This window comes from Blastomyces dermatitidis (genome assembly GCF_000003525.1).
Source record: "Blastomyces dermatitidis ER-3 genomic scaffold supercont1.1, whole genome shotgun sequence".
In the NCBI taxonomy this organism is placed as follows: Eukaryota; Fungi; Ascomycota; class Eurotiomycetes; order Onygenales; family Ajellomycetaceae; genus Blastomyces; species Blastomyces dermatitidis.
The window spans coordinates 3,709,004-3,730,192 of record NW_025544774.1 but is presented as its reverse complement, the minus strand read 5'-3'; the positions used below and the strand labels follow the sequence as shown (position 1 = coordinate 3,730,192).

At 34.3% G+C, this 21,189-nt stretch overlaps 2 protein-coding genes across 2 annotated transcripts; both read right to left on the bottom strand.

Moving 5' to 3' along the window:
* Positions 1-2,057: 2,057 nt before the first annotated feature.
* On the bottom strand, positions 2,058-3,589 carry BDCG_16143 (uncharacterized protein; the record flags this gene model as incomplete). Its single annotated transcript, XM_045425405.1, has 4 exons — positions 2,058-2,304; positions 2,588-2,654; positions 2,744-2,936; positions 3,022-3,589. The coding sequence occupies 4 exons, from the start codon at positions 3,587-3,589 to the stop codon at positions 2,092-2,094; spliced, it is 1,041 nt and encodes a 346-aa protein (XP_045279183.1). The 3' UTR covers positions 2,058-2,091.
* A 611-nt stretch (positions 3,590-4,200) lies between these two features.
* On the bottom strand, positions 4,201-5,587 carry BDCG_16142 (uncharacterized protein; the record flags this gene model as incomplete). The annotated part of the gene is made up of 5 exons (XM_045425404.1): positions 4,201-4,314; positions 4,373-4,913; positions 4,969-5,079; positions 5,136-5,161; positions 5,234-5,587. 5 exons carry the CDS (start codon positions 5,585-5,587, stop codon positions 4,201-4,203), a joined length of 1,146 nt encoding a protein of 381 aa, XP_045279182.1.
* Positions 5,588-21,189: the final 15,602 nt, after the last annotated feature.

The window sequence follows — 21,189 nt, the reverse complement described above, 5'->3', positions numbered from 1 at the left end:
CAGACACGGTCACACAGTCAGTCTAATCATTTCTAATAAGAAGATGATATGTGAATAATTATTTCTAATAAGAAGATGATAAATGTTTTTCTAGTATAAGAGACCTACACTGAATAGATCAGTATGATATTGATATGTCTTATATAACAAAGAGAAAAACATTAGAGAAGGAAAGAAAGAGAAAGTGTGAGAATCAGTGATTGAAGTGAATATTTATACACATATGTAGTGGTGTATGCAGTGAAGCTTCAGAGTGGAAGAATCTATACACATTCATAGCGGCTGAGAATTGATGATTGAGAATGGCTGAGAATCGGAGCGTACGCGTTCAAGAATGAAGTGATTGAAATATGTGAAGTGTAACAGAATAGTCTATATCATTGAACGGGCGCAGCCTGTCACAATTGATATGATTTTCTTCTACACACAGAGATTGCTATTAACAGCTGAAATGCTGTCTCAACAGATGTAAGTCTGTTCTTCCTTATACACAGTTATCACATAAAAGTATTGAATCTTCTGAAAATCACATATTTCACACTGAATCTCTGTAGTTCAATTCAGATTGCTGATAATATAGTAATGAAGCTCTGAGATATCTGTAACTGAGCAGAGATCTTCATAATAACTGTAAAACAGAATTAAGAGAATTAAATCAATGTTCACTGAGATTCTGCTAAGTAATATAAGATAGAAGTCTTAGTATAATTGAATCTTAAGAATATACAGATCACATGTTTATCTCATACCCTGAATTACTGTTATATCAAGTATAAAGTGATGAAAGTTTTAGATAGTTATAAATACTGTCTTGATATATTATCAGAGATTTATAACATCTTCTATATAAGCTTACTCTGTCACACTGTCACTGATCTGTTCTCTTCTCAACTGACTTTCAACTAACAGTCATCAGAGATTATAGAAGAAGATAATAAGCTTGAGTAAGAGATTGAAGATATTCTTCATAAGAGACTCTGCAGCTGCAGCTGATAATATCTTGTGAAATAAGTCAGTTATAATTAGCTGATCTGAACTCTGAGTTTCACACTATCTGAGACTACACATGATCAGAAAAGAGAAGAACTAATGTAACAGACTATGTCTGATCAATTATATAGACTACTCTGTTACACTTCACAGATTACACATATACTCTGATTCTCAGTCATTCTTAATTACTGATTCTCAGCTGCTATAAACATGTATAGATTCTTTCACTCTGAAACTTCACTGCATACATTATCATATATGTGTATAAATATTCACTTTAATTACTGATTCTCACACTTTCTCTTTCTTTTCCTTCTTTAATGTTTTTCTCTTTGTTATATAAGTTCTATTTATTATAATGATCTATTCGGCGTAGGCCTCTTACACATCTTTTCTTATATGAATAGTAGTCTGCTTGATATTTTAGCATTACTTTGTTTCTTATAAGTCATTTTTTTATAATGATAACTATCATGTTATTTCAGCAGATATATAGCAGTTTAAAAATTCTGTTATCTATCTTTATATATTAAATATCAGTGAAAAATAAATCTTAACAAGTCTTAAATTGATTCAGTATTACAATATCTTAATGAATTAATAATAAGTGAGAGTCAGTAGTCTGAATTCTCAATATTGATTATCTGAGTCACTCAGTGAATCTCTTCATTATATACTCAGTGTGTCTTCATATCATACACTCAGTACATCTTTATATCATACACTCAGTGAGTCTTTCAGTGAGCTTAGCAAGCTGTCTGAGTTCAAACTGATTGAATCTCAGTCATGAAGCTTGTCATACATGAATTATATACTAGGTGAGACAGTTAAGATGCTCTGATTGATCACTTCTGCAGCAGCAAGTCTTATTAACTGCTGTCTATGACATAGATATTGTTATATTATCTCTCAGATTGCATTATCACAGTTGCTCACTATAATTGTTGATTTTTGATGATATTTGCAGATCTCTGAATGCTGTACAGCCATGCTGAAACATGTCAGCAGATATCACAACTCATTTCAGTGTATACAGTACAGATTTAACTTAAATAGATTTAAATCTATCACTTTTTCAACTAAATACACTATTGAACTCTATAATATGAATCTAACTGTCAGCTTGGCATGCTTGACAAGTTGTATGAAGTTATACACAGAATCTACTGAACAGAAGGCCTTATCCGGCCAGGTTAGCATGTATAACCCCGGCCAGAGCTGTCCAGGGCCGTACAAGCTGGCACTGTACGGACTTATACGCCCCTGGACGGGGTCACCGAACAGGCCCTTAAGAACCAAAACCATAACCTCCTGAATGCATAACGTGGAGAAAAAAAATAGAAGAATACCATCAGAAAGAAAAATTAGAGAAAACAAAAAGTGGAGAGTAAGAACGGCCCTCGTCGAGGGCCAGAACAGGAAATTGTTTAGCATCACGGCGAGTGTATATCATAAAGAAAAGAAACACAATATCTCAAATAAGAAAAAGTATAAAAGTCAAGGCTAAGAAAAAGTCAGTCACCCTGTTAGCACTAAGTGCGTATATATTCAAGCAGTCCGCGAGTATCGCGTCTTATGTAATGAGGTATCTTACCTGCGCGAAATTCGGGGCCGTGATGGAGCAAGCAGCTTCAATGTAGATACATATGTTCTTGGAGAGGCTGCAGGGGAAAATGGAGGGCAGTTACTTGCTGTTGATGCCGTTGAAGTATCGGCGCCATAGGCCCAGCATATAAGGGCGCAAACATACAGTGTCCAATTGGCGTGCAATGCTGTTATTGGACCTGCTTCATTGGACTGTGACAGTATCGCACGCTGTTCAATCTGAGACCCAGGTGTAGAATACACGTTTTCGGTTCGGTGTATATCGTTACCGGATTGCGCATGAACGTTTAATGAGAGGCCCGTATTTGGAGAAATTAACCCTGGAGTATGTCCCAATACTGGATGATGGATAGCATATTCCAAAACCCGTAGCGCATGCCAAACTCCCTTTTTCAGTTCAAACTGTGTCAGAACCCCACAAACTTAATGCCTTCTTGGCCTGGTGAATCTTGGCCTGGTGATATTGGTGATATTCTGCTTGGTCCGTGAGTTTCCCATTATAGAGCCAAGATTCGCCGCTAACTATTAGAATAGCTTTGAGCGGAGCACGATATGCTGCGAGGAGTGCGTGATATGCGAAGAGTGTTTGGCTTGGATGGGTTACAGGGCCGCATGCTTCACTACATTGTACGAGTTCTTTTGCGACCGTCCCCTGCTTCATCCTCCTAATAAAAGCCTCTAGCGTTTGCTCCAGATCTATCGATCGCATATTCGTAAGCAAAGAATAGGAAAGAATCAGGTTTGATTGAAATGTATCAAGTTTCAGTGTGCTGTCATTTTGGCGAATAATTCGCCTTGCAGCAGAGGAGAGAGTTAGTGACTTTGATGCCCTGGAGTATCCAGCCCATTCTTCAATCCCAGAACTTTCCCATAATTCGGTTTGGCAAGGGAATGGTAAGTCGATATGTTCTACATTTCGAATGTTGGATCGCGGCGTTCGGATAAGGAATGCCAAAGGCTGCTTGCTGAAACAGGGTCGTCTGCTGAACATTAAGGCGGAAAGCGGCTTGTAATATCCGCCGTCAGGTTTTATTTTGCACCTAAAAGCTATATGCTTTCTCTAGATAAAACCGCTTCTCATCCTCGGAAAAAGTATTAAAAATAGCGAGTGGGTTTTTTGACATCCAATGGCGGTTTTGGATAAACTACCCTGCCCGATATTAGCAATGATCACAATGAGCCATTTGAGGAAAGCTCACAGTTCCGTATAAAGATTTAAACCATGGAGATAAGGTAACATCAGCCTTCCTAGATCGGTATTTTGAGAGGTATTCGAGTAAAAAAAAACGGCTTGGATATCAGAAATCTGAGGACGGATTGTAATTGGGTTTCTCTGAATTCACGTCCGCATCTTTTCAAGGGGACTTTTTTCGCCAGTGCATTTTACCTAGGCGAGAAGCTTGAGGCATGCTTCTAAAAGAAGTAGAGAGTATTCTTTCGCATTGGGTCATGTATCATGCTGCGATCCTATCGCTACCATGGCACCGGACATTAACGGTATTGGGTTTACGGCGCAAAAGCTTGGGCGATGGACAATCGGAAAGATAGGGTGAAAGTGCTTCCAATAGCACTCAAGGCAGTCCTGCCATTGGGCAGTGTCGGTTATCTCCATGCCGTCATTTCGGAGAATGACTCCGGGGGAGAAATTAAGTTCTCGTCGCAGGGCATACCACTCATTTCTGTCCAGTGGGGCGAAGGGTACTGGTACGTGTAGGGCTAACAGAATGTTAATTCTAGTTCTCCCATAACGACAACGAATGGAAGGTTCACCTACTGTTTGAAGGATATCACCTTCAAGGGAGATAGGCAACATCGGGGAAGTAGAAGTTCCTGCCTGAAGAGGAGTCCAGTCGGGAGCTGTAGGGGTCATTTTAAAGCATGATGTATGCGTTTGTGGATGGTAAAATGATTCAGAGTAAGATTGGTCCATAATAGGCGTACGTTGTGGGAATTGAAAAGGATTTATATCAGAAGCGGGCGATCGACAGCTGTCAGGTGAAGAATATACCATTGTATCGTCGGCATTTACTTGCGGTGAATCGGAAAACAAGTCCCCTCTAACTAGTCCCCGTTCCGGCTCACACCATACAGGCATAGAATAATCGTTCGCGAAATGGTGCTGGGTCCCCGGTTGCACAAGGGAGCCGATTGACATTAAATCCCCATCATGGGGAACGGCTGGAACAGATGTGTGTTGTTGATTTAATGATATAGGTGACATTAAGCCCTGTGGTTCTGAAGTCATTGATACCGGGCTCAATTGGATGTGAGTTTCACGGCGAGTGTTTCCTGGAAGTGCGTTCAACTTATCGTTGCTGAAGTAACAAGTTAGCAAAGCTAATGGCTATGAGTGATAAGAACAACACATACTGCTTTTTTTCCATATGACGAACGCACAAGTCTTTCCGTTTGAATGCCTTGCCGCATCCCTCAACACTACATTTAATACTGGCGACTGGATTATGGTTTGATGCATGTCGTCTAAAGAATGTTAGAGCAGTTCACATACAATGAAGCGTATACAAGAGAAAACCCACCGTACATGTTCCGCTCTTGAGAAAAGCTAAGAGTAAGAATATTCAGGTTAACAGCAAGTTATTACAGGTAGGTGAAGGACAATATATATTTTCCATACCTTTTCACACCCTGGGTACTGGCATTGATGAACTTTTTTCCCTTTTAGCGCTTTGCTCACTTTTCCTGTTCTTGGGGTGTATGTCATTGGGCCTATATCGGAGACTGCCCGTTGGTGCCTTGGGTTGAAAGCCATATTGGCTGACATAGCATTTGGTGAACCAAGATGTGCTGTCAATGAATTCGGCGCAGGGGGGTTGCTTTGAGAGTGTACTATTGCTGGCAGAGGCCTGCTACGTATATGTGTGAAGGTGGAAGCGGGATTAAAGCCCTGGAGCCGGGATGGTGAAGTCCTTATAGCAGATTCATGCCGATCCTTAAAAGCTTGGCGCGATTTCGGCGACGCCCTAGCCATGATTGTTTCGAGGGTTAGGATGGAGCAGGATGATAAATAAGAGTGCAGATGTCTCAAATCTAGAGTCTAGAAGATTTGGGGCTAATTCTGCGAACGGGCTGAAGAAGCGAAGTATAGATGATACAATTGGGTCACCAACTATACATAGTCTAGGTGGTGCAAGATAAGTAGGGGCCACAAGAGAAAAAATAGAAATATAATAATGTTAGCGGCGAGGACAGGGTTTTGAATAGTCGACCAGCACCTGTTCGGTAGAAGACCATACGGATAATCCTAAAGCAGGTGAAATGCGCAGCAAGATATATAGCTATGAGGCTGGCCAAGATCAGCCCCTTTAGAAGTGATTGTCAAACCTCGATGTAGGAACTCAACGTAGTGGCGTGTAGTGTACCTGAACCACAGCGCTAAAAAACAGGCTAGCTGCAGTGGTTTGAAGCATGGCTCAAAATGGAAACCCGCCATCTGCGCAGTAAAGCCCAATGAACATTTGCGGCTGAGGCGCTGAGAACTAACCGTTTTGAATAAGGGAGGATCTGTGATCGGCTCATGGACCAATGATCGGACCGAGCGGTCGCAGCGAGTGTTCCACGGTTGAGAGGAAGGGCGGTTTGGAGTTGAAACATCAAGGTTGATGTGACAAGTCTAGTCTGGGTTCGTCAAAATTAACTCTAAAACTAAAAAAAGATTAGTTATGCTACATAAGGCTTGGCTCAAATGTCCTGTGTTGCTATTATTATGCTTCCGCTTTGCTGGATGTAGTATGGTCTGCAGCCACCATGCATGACAAGGGGGAGCTGCTTGTCGAGATTCTTGATTTAGCTGCAACTGAGCAATCGGCCACGAATGTTGCAGAGCCAGATACGAACGTCGGAACTCCACATTTGGCAACGTGGATAATCTGTGCCTCCTAGGTCGTGGATGGTGGGACCTTTCAAGATATGTGCATAATTTAGCTTATGAGAAGCCTGCGCTAAGGATTCGAAGCCGTTGAGGCAAGGATCTTGAAACACCTGAGGCTCTTCTGTCACTTCCTCCCGGAAGGGTGCCGTTGCGTGATATCCAACCTTCCCGTAGAAAACTTAACTTGATTCCTAAAATGTCCTCAGGAGCTCAGCGGTTTCCCGATATTTACAATAACAGAGGGGTTGAGAGTTCTGTCCGAAGCTCAGACAAGAGTCATTGACTCAGGGAAACTTGTGTTATTCAGAAACAATGGTTGTATGTATCATTTCTGAAGCAGTCCAAATGACGCAGCAACAGTAGGGCAATGAGTTGTGCTAAATCGGGAAGAAATGTGGTTGCTCAGCGGGCGCTCCCGAAGAAGCCGTACCCTAAATTTAAAGTATGATTGTTCATTCGCTAATAGGGTAACACTAAGTCCTCTTTTATCTAGTGGTCTAATAATAGATTATACTAGCCCTAATTGGGCTTCTTGGTTGCATGCGAATCCGGTTATTTCAACCCTGGAACCTACCCGTCTGTTTCCCCAAGCACTGGAGTGCTGGCGCGGTTTCCAGATTTGGAATCGGTCTCATACCTCATGACTAACGGATCGCTTCATGGCTACACGGTTTTATGCACGCATATGCACGTATATGCAGCGATATATATTCTGGAGCGTTTTGTTGGCGCATGTTGCATATAATTTCTACAAGCCTTAATCGCTTGCCTATGCTTGCAAATAATAGCTACACATGACTCATATTGATGAATTTCACATAATCTGCTGTGATTAATAAAGAGCAATTATATAGATGAAAAAAATGAGTAAAACTGCAGCGTACGCCAATTGCAGCGTACGGCAACCGTGTATAGTACGTGTAAAATGATAAATCTTGTCTCATTCCTTTAAGATGGAGATGAGCGGGCGCCCTTATATATATAAGTACATGCTTGTCTGTTTACCATGGTTGACTTTACAAAAGGAAGGAGCGGAAGCTCTGAGAAGGAAGAGGTAGAAGCCCTGTCTAGATAGGGGAATAAGAATGAAGCGGAAGAAGAAAAGAGTGAAAGAAGGAAGAAGCGGAAGAAGAAAGAAGCGGAAGAAGAGAGGAGCAGAAGCCCTGGGAAGTAGCAAGAGTGGTGCCAGGAAATAAGAGGTCATACACTATGAACGCCACCAACATCATATTACTACTATTTTTCTTATCATCAGCTTACTACAAAACTCGTCTAATACTCACTAATGCTAGCTCTCTTAGCTCGCACATTTGTTGTACTATAAATAGCTCTATCTTTTGTATGGAATTAGATATGATAGATAGTGTACAGATAATACAAGAAGCAGATCTTGATACACTTAAGATTCATATGTTTTCAACATATTCATCTGAGATACCATTCTGACAGTTATGAGCTCAGTAAGCAGCATCTGAATAGAAGCGTGATACACTGATCTCAATCCTCATTTGAACTGATAACTATCATTCGAACTCAGATGATTGATTCTGTCGGAATGAGTGTCACGGATAGACTGGCCGCTGAGACCATGAATTTCACATTTGATCTCATTTGATCTGATCTCATACATTTCTTGGCGTGAATCCCGCTGGGACTGGCTATCAAAAAAACATATAAAGTGACTATATATCAGATTAGACTGGCCGCCGGGACCATGAATTTCATGTTTGATCCCATTTGGTCTGGTTCCATACATTTCTTGGCGTGAATCCCGCTGGGACTGGCTATCAAAAAAACATGTAAAGTGACTATATATCAGATCTTAAAATGGAACCATGACTTGAAAAAAATGAGAAAGTGGTCTCATTTGGTCCCATTTAGTCCCATTCTTGGCATAAAGTTACTATTTTTAGACATTTTAAGGTTTTTTTTAGACTATTTTTAATTTTTTAAAAAGTAACACTTTTTGATAATGCTCAAATGAGATTTAAAGTTATTTAAAGCAATAAAAATAATTTAAATTGAGAAGTGAAAATCATGGTCTCATTTGAAAAATGTGACAAGAGTAGACAGTAAGTCTCACTGAGACAGTATGAAACCACTATCTAATGTTAAAACTGTGTAATAGGATCAGTCGAATTGATAATGAGACTATCAAAAAATCTGGTCCTGGTCCCAGACACGGTCACACGGTCAGTCTATATCAGATCTTAAAATGAAACCATGACTTGAAAAAAATAAGAAAGTGATCTCATTTGATCTCATTTAGTCTCATTCTTAATATAAAGTTACTATTTTTAGACATTTTGAGGTTTTTTTAGACTGTTTTTAATTTTTTAAAAAGTAATACTTTTTAATAATACTTAAATAAGATTTAAAGTTATTTAAAGTAATAAAAATAATTTAAATTGAGAAGTGAAAATCATGATCTCATTTGAAAAATATAATAAGAGTAGATAGTAAGTCTCACTGAGACAGTATAAGACTACTATTTAATGTTAAAACTGTGTAATGAGATCAGTTGAATTAATAATAAGACTATTAAAAAATCTAATTCTGATCTCAGACACAGTCACACAGTCAGTCTAGTCAGCTAATTACAGTATTATTTTTACAGTTATTATTGAAGCTTAATAAGTTTAGCAGATTACTTAGCTTGATATATTTTATACTTGAATTCTCATTCTGCATAGCAGTCTTAGATGATGTGTATATCTCTAGTGAGATTGTAAATAATTATAATAAAATCTTCAGATTCAGTGTGATCATCTATCTGTATAAATGTTTAATTTTCTGATACAGATCTATAACCTGGTTTTCTCTATTCTTATTAATAGTGACAATTGTGTCAGTGAAGCTCTTCATAGTAAATACTTAATTAATAGTGAATGTTAATTATTGTTTAACTTTCATCTCAGTCTGCTACTATGTATGCAAGATCTCAATCTTATTTAGAATTCTTATATATATACAGAGCTTCAATTTCAGTTCAGTAATCTCAGCTGCTTTTCTTTCTGTTTTAAGTAAATTCTCTGAGAGATTCTGCATATCTTCTGATTCAGATAGCAGAGAAAAGTGTTATTATTTATATTAATTAAAGAAGATATTTATTTCAGTGATTTCTTATTAATTGTACAATGTCTATTATTATATTATTATATCATTATATTATAATATGACTTCTGATTTTCTGTTATTATTATACAATTCTGATGATAATTATCTCTCTTTTTATTCTTCTTTTAAGTAGAGAGTAGACTTCTTTAAATCTGATTCATCACTCTTATTCTCTTTTCTCATCTTCTATCTGTTTGCATACATAGTATTCACCTGAGTGTGAAGTTTTTTCTTAATAAGTAGAGTAGTATTAATTAGATACTCTTCTACTCACTACTCTTTATACACTATGTTTTGAGATATTTTAGAACTACACTGACATCATAACTATGAATCACTTTATAAACAGAATTATTACATTCTGAATAAGTCTGTACTTCTTATCAGTTTTTAGACATACTATCAGATGTGATTCAAAGATTGCTTAAGTCAGTGTATGATTACTAGTGTATATCAGCTTCTTATATACAGTATACTAAATTCATTGATGGCTGCTATAATCTCTTTACATTTATAAGCAAGTTCAGAAGTAGCTGTGTTATTATTCAGTGATTATACATTCTTCTAAATCATAATTTAATGTTCAGAGTATATTTAACTTTCTTCTGATATTCTTATTACTTATCTCTTATAATATCTCATAAGCTTTGTTGTAACGTGAGGGAACCGAAGCAGTGACTAGTCAGTGATGTCATATAGAGATAGTTGTTGAAAAGCTGTATAAGTGAGCTTAACTATCTTACTTGAATAGCCAGCTTATAGACTACAGAGTTATTGCAAGAATATCACAGCTGTGATACTTAGTATACTAAGAAGATTGTATGAGAAACACAGTAACTCTTATATATATTTCAGTAGAAGAAAAACAAATTACTGATGTCTTTAATGAGAAGTCAGTATCTAGCTATTCTATATAGATAATGAGTGAATACTCTTCTCTCATTTCATGAGTAAGAATAGCTGAAGTGATATCTCAGCAGTGTCTTATTATCAAGAAAGAGTAATCTGCTGATCTTGTATAGAAGCAGAATTTTCATATTTATTAATTAAATCTTTCTATAATATATCTGAATGATATCATAGAGTGATTGAAAACTGGTTCAAACAGTCTGTGAGATGAATGAAATTATTCACATGAAAGTAATAAACTATGTGAAACTGTAATAGAGTCTTGACATAGCTGAGAGTATGATAATACTCTTCTCTTTAAGAACATAGTTCTGATAATCTTAAGATTACTGAATTAGAAGTTATCTTTATTATATAGCAACAGTTATCAACTGATGAACAGCATATGTACTGTGTATAATACAAAGAAATAGATGAGTTTTTCTGCTGACTGTATAGATCTTTCTTTCTTATCTCTATTCAAATCAAATATATGATAAGTGAGTTCCTTATATATTGATTTAAAATATAAAAAACAAAGTTAATAAGTGACTTACAGATCTCTTATTATATTCTATTTTATATATGAAATTCTCTGCAAAAGTAATCTGTTTTAGAAACAAAGTTAACAGTAGTGACAGGATTTTTTGAAAAGATTCTTTCTTCTTATAATATATTTTTCTTCTCTCTCTTCTTCAATTACAATAGTGAGTGTATGAGAGTATCATTCTTGAAAGATAATAAAGAACTTATTCTGATGTTTTTCTAGTAAGTAAAGGTCTTTGTGGTGTGACTGCGGCCTTTATAACTGTCAAGAAAGCCAGGTTGAAGACAGAGATGATAGCATCAATGAGTCACAGAAGTACTACTCTTATTGTCATATCTTCTTCTTCTGCATCTCTTATAGCTGTGATGATAGTAGCTATACCTTGCAGTGAGATGTCATCTCTTCTGCCAGTCAGTTTATCTGTGTTCAGTTGCAAAAAAGAGTGCAGAATTAAGCAGATCTATTCAAAAAATTATGTTCTGATCTTTTGTAAAGAGAAAAATAAAAGAATCTTATTTAGACAAGTGAAATGAAAGCTGGCAGAAACAAATGAAGAGTGTACATTATTCAAGATTTGAAACAAAACCCAAGTGAAAATCTTGTTCAATTAAATGTAAAAGAAAATATTCTCATCTATAATACAGCTGAAACTAGAACATGGCTATTTCAAATCTTATATACAGAGATTTGATGATAGATTTGACTCAATAAAATGCTTATTCTGCAATGCAAATGAGAATCCTGAGCATATTGTAATGCACTGTGCATTATACAATAGTCTCAGAGCCAGATTGAAAGAGAAGTATGATCTAAATCAATTAAATATGAGATTCTTATTCTCAACTGAGACAGGAATTAAATACTTAATAGACTTTCTATCAGAAACTCAAGCAGCTACAAGAAAATGACTAAATTCAGAAATATCTGAATATGAAGAGGAGAAAATCAATCAGATATAGTCTGTTAAAACAGCTATATACTATCTTTTAATAATTTGTTTTGTTACAGTCTCTCTTTACTTTATCTTTTCCTTTCAATTCCTTTCTATCTATCTATTTAATGTATCTATCTTTAAGACTGTGTTCTCTTTTCCTTTGTCATGGTGTTGTCAAATGATTTCAAAGTATCAGAAGATGTTAAAACACTGTAATTTATAAACAGTTTTTATATTCTGAGCTGGAATTTTCTGATTTTGCATATCTGAAATTGATGAATGTATAATAGTTAACTTTACAGATATAGGAAAAACCCTGAGAACTAAAGGTTCTCAGGTAGATGTCATAGTCCCTGACTACATACATCTATAATTGAAGAATAATAATAATAATAATAATCTGTGTTTAGTTCTTTCTCTGCTCTCTTTATCACTATTGTAATACTATTACTTTTCTCAGTTAATACAGTGATGTATGATTCTGTGTGATCATTTGAAGAGAATCTCAGAGAGAGCTTGATTCTGAGAATAGCAGCTTTAAGAAGCTTAATTCATAGTTTCTCTCTCATAACATATCTAAGCTCTACTCAGAATACTGCTGAGTTGAGTCTGCAGAATTCTGTGATTTCTTTATCTTCTCTCTGTAAGAAGACTCTGATATAGTCTCTGACTAACACTGTTATATATCTGTACTGCACTAAGCAGCTGAAGAAAGAGAAGATCTTATACACTTATCTCTTCTCTTATTTCTATTATTTTCATTATATCTATAACAATAACTTCTATCTCTCTATAAGTATTATCTACTCTATAAGAAGATGTTGTATCAGCTCTGACAAGAAGCTCAGATGCTTAAGCAGTACAGAGCAAGAATTTTAAAGCTTTAAGTATTAATAAATTCTATCAAGACTGAGAAGATTCTTCTTACTTATCTATAAAAGAAGATAAAAGTATGAATCTCTGAGATAAAAAAACATCTCAGAATATCTGATCTTAAGAAGAGATCAGTCAGTACTGCTGTTAAAAGTGCTATAAAGATTAATCACTGATTAAAGAGAATCTTACTTCAATTAAAACAGATGACTGAGATACTTTATAAATTGATAAATTAATACTTCAAGTATCTCTTATACTCTTCTATAGCATACTTCTCTATAATGCTACAGTGCTAACTTCTCAGCAGACAAAGATATCAGTGTCAGAGACTTCAATAATGAAGAATGAGTTTGATAAGAGTGTGATTATTAATGAGTAAACTCTGATCTCTCTTTTTGCTTTTTCAGTGAGCTGTAACTCTATTAGAATAGCAGCAGTCTGCAGATTAATAATATTAATCTTTATTGATTTCAAATATCTCTTTCTTTTCTTATTAACTGCTTCAGGAATTTTATACTTATATAGTCTCATTAAACTTCTAAAAACTCTTTGAAAGAAAATAGAAGAAGAGTGTTATAAAGTTCATAAAACACTGACTCATCACTGTAAGATTATCTCTAAAAAACTCTTTAAGAAAAATAAGAAGTCTTAAGTGATATTTCTTACTTAATATCTCTGATATATAATAAAGCAGTCTCTACTAACTATCTCATAGCTTACAATCTCTTTCTCAGTATTTTTCAAATACTTAAGCAGTTCTCATAAATTCTCTGATAATGAATAATCTTCTTATTTAATAAGATATTAAAGCTTACTGTAATATATTTACTTATTCAATATTTTCTTTATAAGATATTTAATATCACTCTTAATCTTAATATCATTCAGCTGAGATGACTCTGTCTCAGAATATTACTTATAGAGCTTTAAATAGAAATGTGAAAAATAGAATGAATTGATTTCAATTCTGAGAATAATTTCAACTTATATCTCTGCTTACTTATCACTCTTATTACTGAGAAAGATTCTAGTTATCACTCACTGAGCTTCTTACACAGTCTTATTTTCTTGATATTTTTTACTGAAAGTAGTACTTAATTCTCTATTAAGAACTTCATTAAAAGATGTTTTTAATTATAGTATTCTATCTACTGCTTCTGAATGTGATGAATTCATTTCACTGTCTTTTTATAAATTTTATTCAAAAGTTCTAATCTTGCTTTTACTTCTAATACTGAGAAGTACTCTCTTCTCTGTATCTATTTAACATTCTGACTGTCTATTCTTCTCTTTGAAATATTATTCACAATATCACTGAATAACAAAGAATTATATTTATAATAAGTATAGAAAGAAGATACTTTTAAGATTATATTCTTTATATTATTATATATGAATTCAGTAATTAGAAGATATTGAAGTTCATTATTCTAATAATATAAATAGAATACTTGAAGATACTGTTCTAATATCTGATTCTGATATTCAGTCTGATCATCTGTCTGCAGATGAAATGCAGTACTAGACTGACCGTGTGACCGTGTCTGAAACCAGGACTAGAATTTTTGATAGTTTCATTGTCAATTCAACAGATCTCATTACACAGTTCTAACATTAGATAGTAGTCTCATACTGTCTCAGTGAAACTTACTGTCTACTCTTATCATATTTTTGAAATGAGACCATGATTTCCACTTCTCAATTTAAATTATTTTTATTGCTTTAAATGACTTTAAATCTCATTTGAGCATTATCAAAAAGCATTACTTTTTAAAAAATTAAAAATAGTCTAAAAAAACCTTAAAATGTCTAAAAATAGTAACTTTATACCAAGAATGAGACTAAATGGAACCAAATGAAATCACTTTCTTATTTTTTTCAAGTCATGGTTTCATTTTGAGATCTGATATATAGTGTAAGAATAAGTGCTCGCAGGCGATTATTCGGGTGTTTGCAGCTTGGCGTGATATGTACTGTTAACTACTAGAAGTATTTGTGATAGAAAGATAAAATGTAGAAGTTAAATGTATAATAGCATTCAAGCTGAGTTATAAATAGTATTCATGAACTCCAGTCTATATAGTTGTATGTAGTCAAGAGCTGCTAGCTCTATTAATTATATGAGAGATAGAAATAGAGATAAAGAATTCATAAGAAGTGAGATTTCTTACATACTCCTCTCTCTCTAAGACTTCATCTGTGAAGCCTTTCACTGAGTGACTTCATAGTCAGCTCAGCACTGCAGTGATACTCACTAAAAATCCTTCATATCTATAAAAAACCTCAGTGAGGAAAAATCCCTTGTTATTATAAAGAGAAAAGAGTCTGTCACTCAGTTTCTTATTCTGTGAGATTCTTTATAATTTACAGATTCTTCTCTGACTATTATACAGATTCATCTTACATCTTTCATACAGAAGAGTTTCAGTTAACTCTTAATCATTTTCATAAGATTCTTATATAATCATTATACAGATTCATCTTACAGATGAATCACTCTCTGTGAGATCACTCTTATCAAAGAGAAATATTTGTAAGTTAATCTTTCACTTATTCTTGTAAATCATTGCTCTTTGACACTGTAGAATTGTGAGAAATTTTTCATTCTTTTATTAACTCTGTAGAATTGTAGAATTAAGATGTCTGTGATCTGCAATCACTCTTTGTAGTTATATAGAAAGATTCAGGCCTGTAATTCATAATCACTCTTATTTACTAGAGTGATCTAACTGTTCTATGAAATCACTCACAGTGTAAGTAAATCTCTCTAGAGTAGTATAAATATCTCAGATCTGTCTGCAGAATCTTATCTTCTTTTTTCTTTTTCTATAATAGCTTTCATTCTCACAAACTATAAGTATTCTCATTCATCTGCAAAGTGTTTTCACTCAGATGATAGAGAGAGAGTATTTCTAACAATATCTGTGTATTGATTCAAGAACTTTTCAAGAATAAAAATTTTTTTAATTTCAATCTCTTTGTAAATAATGTCTGATTACTGCTGAGCTTCTCATGAGCATCTCTATGACTTCTCTGGTCACTTTTTGCCAGCTGATGAAGCAGGAATGCTGCTGCCCACAACTGTATCTTCATTCTTCTCAGTCTCATCACCACACCTGATCTTTGAGCCAGCGGCCAACTCTCTGTCTCTCTCAGACCAGTCTCTGACTTCAAGCAGTGCAGTCTCTCTCTTTACTGTAAGTCTTCTCATAAGTAATTTCTTACAGACTCTAGCTAACAGTTCTTATGAAGCTCTCAGTGTTGTCAGTGTCTTCTGCAGCTCTGCAGGCCTACAATCACTCTCTCTCTGCTCACACAATTACTGATCAGATATATATGAATATGTCTAGGTTCTCTATCAATGATTCTCACACTGCAGCACATTTTCACAATCTCATTATCAATGAAAGATAAGTCTCTGAGTATCTGCAAAATCCAGATAATCAAGACAATGTGAATGTTATGAATTCATGATGAAAGTTGATCTGAACAGATGAGCTCTCTCTTCATATCTCAATTATTTCCAGGCTGAATACTTCAGCACAACTGAAAGAGTGAACACAGCTTTATAAGAAGTATCTGATCACATGCACAGATAGTCAGCTCTCAAGATTCTGCTATAACTGTATATACTCTGATATTCAGCTTCTCTGAAGTCTATGCATTTCTGATAATCTTCACATCAAATACAATAATTGTCTGTATCACAGACATGATATTTTCTGCTTCTTTGAAGAGAGAAATTAATAGTTATAAGAGAATTGAATGTCATAGATGTTAAGAGTGTAAGTTTGAGTTTTCTTTATTTTTTCTTTATTAATCTTCAAATTGTGTTCACAGCTCTATTTGTTTTCTTATTTTTTAACTTTAATGAGAATATAATTTCTTCTTCTCTTGTATACACTGCAGACTGTTCATCTCAGTAGAAACTCATTATCTTATAGACTAGAATTTACAAATGACAGTGTTAATATCTTTATCACAATCAGATTCTTAGTGAAAATTACATTATTCTGACTTATCAGAATTTATAATATGAAAGTCATGTCTCAGCTTCTACAGATATCTTTTCTGTCTGAATAATTCTCAAGTGAACTCATTCATCTTATCAGAATACTCTTATCACTGAATCTTGAATCAGAGCTTGTAATCTTACTTCTCTGAGTTAACAATCTCTTTAATCTGATATTCTCTTTCACTCTTTAGTGCTTTATGAACAGAGTGATGAGTCACAGAATTCTCTTCTAAGAATTTCTTATATTTATGAAGTAAAGAGACATGAAAAACATTGTATATCTGCAACTTAGATGATAGTTTTAATCTGTAGAACTATGAGCTAACTTTCTTCACAATCTTATAAGACTCTGTTTATAAGAGATTCAGCTTCTTACTAGATCTCTATATAATAATATTTTCTAGACTTAGTCAGACTCTATCATCTTTCTTAAAACTCTTCATAATATGCTTGAAGTTATAGTATCTCTTCTGATACTCTTAAGTCTTTCTCAAGAATTTATAAGCTTTCTCTCAGATATTCTGAATTCTCTCAGCTCATTCACAGACATTATCACACTCTATAGTGTACTCTCACAGATCTATCAAGATCATCTGTAGATGAGTCTTAGTAAGTATTTCAAAGAGAGTTTTATCTGTACTGACATGCTTTGAGTTATTATACATGAACTCTGTAAATGATAATCAATGCATCTAGTTATTCTGATTGTAATTAACAAAGTATTACAGATACTGTTTCAATATACTTATTAAGTGTTCTATCTAATCATCTATCTGTTGATGAAAAGCTGTGCTTAGATCTCACAAGATCTTCAATATAGTTATCAGATCAGATCAGAACTCTTCTATGAAGATTAATTCTCTATCTAAGACAATATTCACAGATAATTCATGCAACTGAATTACATTACAGATGAAGATATGAGTCAAATTCTTTGACTTTAAGTTCTTGTAGATGAATATAAAGTGTGTTATCTTGATGAAGTGATTCACTATCATCAGCACACTGTTAAAGCAGACATTATATATGTTCTTACTTTCAGAAAGACTCACAAGAGCATTCATTCCTAGCTGTTTCCAAGGTTTTCACAGAATGAGTAGAGAAGTAAGTTCTTTATATAGTCTGAATCACACTATCTGTGAATTCTGATAAACAGTATAAGAATTCACTATCTTCTTCACAAGTTCTTGCATCTTTAATCAGAAGTATTTTCTTATAAGTAACTTATAAGTTCTAGTGTCTATAAAATGACCTGCTAGAGAAGAGTCATGATATCTTTTAATAAGTTCTATGTATAGAAACTTATTCATAAGCACATAAATTCAGCTCTCTCTTTGCAAGAGATTATTTAAGTCTCTTCAATTCTTTATTTCTGCAGGATTGATCTCTGTTATAAGCAGTTTCTGAATATACTGAGCATATTCATTCTTCAGTTGCAGTTCAGACAATCTGAATAGAAGATCTTATAAAGACTTATACTCTGTTTTCTCTTATATCAGGTCTTTCACAGTACTTCTCAAAGTCTACAAACTCTTCAGATTATAGATACTCTCTTCAAGAATTCTTACAGAGATTCTCAGAGTGTTAACTCTCAGTGTTATAGAGAGTAGTTGTACAGACTTCTTTTCTTTCTTTTCTCTCTTCTCTTACAGAGAATTGAGAGACTCTTCAGTTAATCTCTTTATAACACTCAGTCTGAGCATTCTGTGAAGCTTTTCTGTCTTCTCTAGTCTCTCTGTATCTGTTGCTCTGATCTTCTTAATATAGTCTGATCTGTGAGAGAGTTTGTTTACTGAGTTCTTAATTCTCTTGATATGTTCTATCTTGAATCAGAACTCACTCAGTCTCTGAGCTCAGTGAACCTGCTACTATGAGAGTTTCTTGATTGAAGTAAACTGTTATAAGCTGTTATAATCAGTTCTAACAGTAATCACTGTTACAAGGCTCTCAAAGTAGTGATATCAGTGATAGAAGAATTTCACTATTATAAGAAGCTTCTGATCATGAATGCTATAGTTAATCTCTGTGAATTGCATTTTTCATGAGAAAAAGATCACTGAAACTCAGTTCTCATTTAACTGTAGTTATGAGACTATTTCTGAAATTATAAAGAAGAAGACATCTGTCTTCAATCTGATTAAGAGTAAGAAATCAAAATGAAATAGTATCACTGTATCTGTGAATGTCTGTTTCAATCTTATAAAGACCTTATGAGCTTCTAAGATAAGAAAGTTCTTACAGTTCTTTCTTCTTAATAATCTTTTCATTCTTTATTCACAGAATGACTTCTTCTTATTTTCACTCTTCAGTATATCTGTAAGAGTCAAGAAGATTCTTATGAATATAAAGATAAATCATCTATAGAAATTCACAAAGCTCAGAAAGATCTGAATCTCATGAATACTAGTTGACTCTGATCATGATAGAATAGTCTCAATTTATAAAGGTTTCATCTGAATATCATCTGCAGTGATTACATATTCTAGGAAATTAATCTGACAGACATTGAAGTTGTACTTTGTGAGCTTAACATACAGTTCTGTCTTATCTAAGATCTTCAACACACTTCATACATGCTCAGTGTGTTCTTTCTTCTTCATGAAGTACATCATCACATTATTCAGATATATTATTATGAAGACATTCAGATATATATAAAGTGTTTTATTGATAAAAGACTGGAATACTGTGAGAGTATTAGTCAGATTAAAAGATATTACTAGATATTTAAATAATTTCAGTGCAGTTCTAAAGACAGTCTTTTATTCATTCTCAGACTGTATTCACAGCTGTGTATATATATTAATCACATTCAGTTGTGTGAATATGACAGCTTCTGTGAGATGATTGATCACATTCTTGATCAGAGATAGAGAATAGTGACTCTTTGTTATCTTGAAGTTCAGATTGCAGTAGTCTACACACAATCTGAGATCTTCATTCTTCTTCTTTATAAATATCACAGAGGCTTTCACAGAGATCTGTGAAGATTGAATAAAGTCATTCTTCAGATTCTTCTTCACATAGGTCTGCAAGACCTCTGTCTTGTAATAAAAGAGCTTATAGATTGATTCTCAGAAGAGCTTCTACTCTTCTATTAAATTTATTATCAGATTCTTCTCATAGTGAGAGAGAAGCTCAGCTGTCTTTACTGAGCTGAACATCTCTGTGAGGTCTCAGTATTTCTCTAGTATCTGAAGCTCAGTTTTCATAATTGCAAGATTCTCAGATACTTGTAAAGTTATTATATAGATAAGCTTGTCTTCTCTGATTAACTCTGTAGCATTAACTGATTCTATCTTTATAAGTGAGTCTATCAATACTGATTGAAAGTATAAACCTGACTTATGAACAGCTATGTGCAGATTATGTCTTTGAAGTTATGTAAGTCTTAAGTACATATTATCTGTAATATTCATAACAATCACAGTTTCTACAAATCTTCTTCAGATTTCAGAGAGATCTTGTAATTCAAAGATAACTCTTATAAGTCTCTCAGTTCTCAGATCTGAGTTCTCATATTCTGTTTGTTGTAAGAGCAGATTCTCAGTCTTCATCTTTCAGCTTATCTGCTTTACAAGCTTTAGAGATATCACAGGGATCTGAGATTCTGAGTTTATCAATGCTTCTTATACTTACAGAGCAGCAGTATCACAGTGCAGTCTCTCTCTATAAGTAAGTATTTTCATTGAGAGAGCAACAGATTCAGGTATCAGCTTCAAGATTCTTAAGAAGGCTGTTGCTGACTCTGTTCATGACTTCTTAAATTTCTATTTTAGTTTGTCTGAACAGTTTGTGCAGAGATATTCTGATTTAGAACAGATAAAGTAGAGTCTCTTTTTCTTAATCTCTCTGTTATACACTCTGTTCATAAGAGCTTGTGAAGCTCTTTCTTTCTACTCAGCAGTCAGATATGAATCTCTTTATATCTTATTATCTTTTTCTGACAAATCTGTTCTCTGTTATTCTAATCCTTGCAGAGCTGATTGATGATCTACTCTTCACAGATCTGTGACTCTTACAGTGATTTATAAGCAATAAATGAGAGTCATTAGTTTCTTCAGAGTCAAGAGCTTAGAGTCTTACTCAATGAGCTTATTCTACATATCTTTATTCAGTCTTTTTATGAATATTATTATTCAGGTCTTGTTTCAGAGCTCTGTTTTCACAGACTCTAATTCATATCATAATTTCATAAAGTACTGTGAGTAGTCTTCATCAGATTTCTCACCTCTTTTTCTAATATTGATAATCACAGTTCAGATGTTCTCTGTTCAGCTTATGAAGTCTCTTAACTTATTCTCTAAATAGGTCTTGAGAATAGA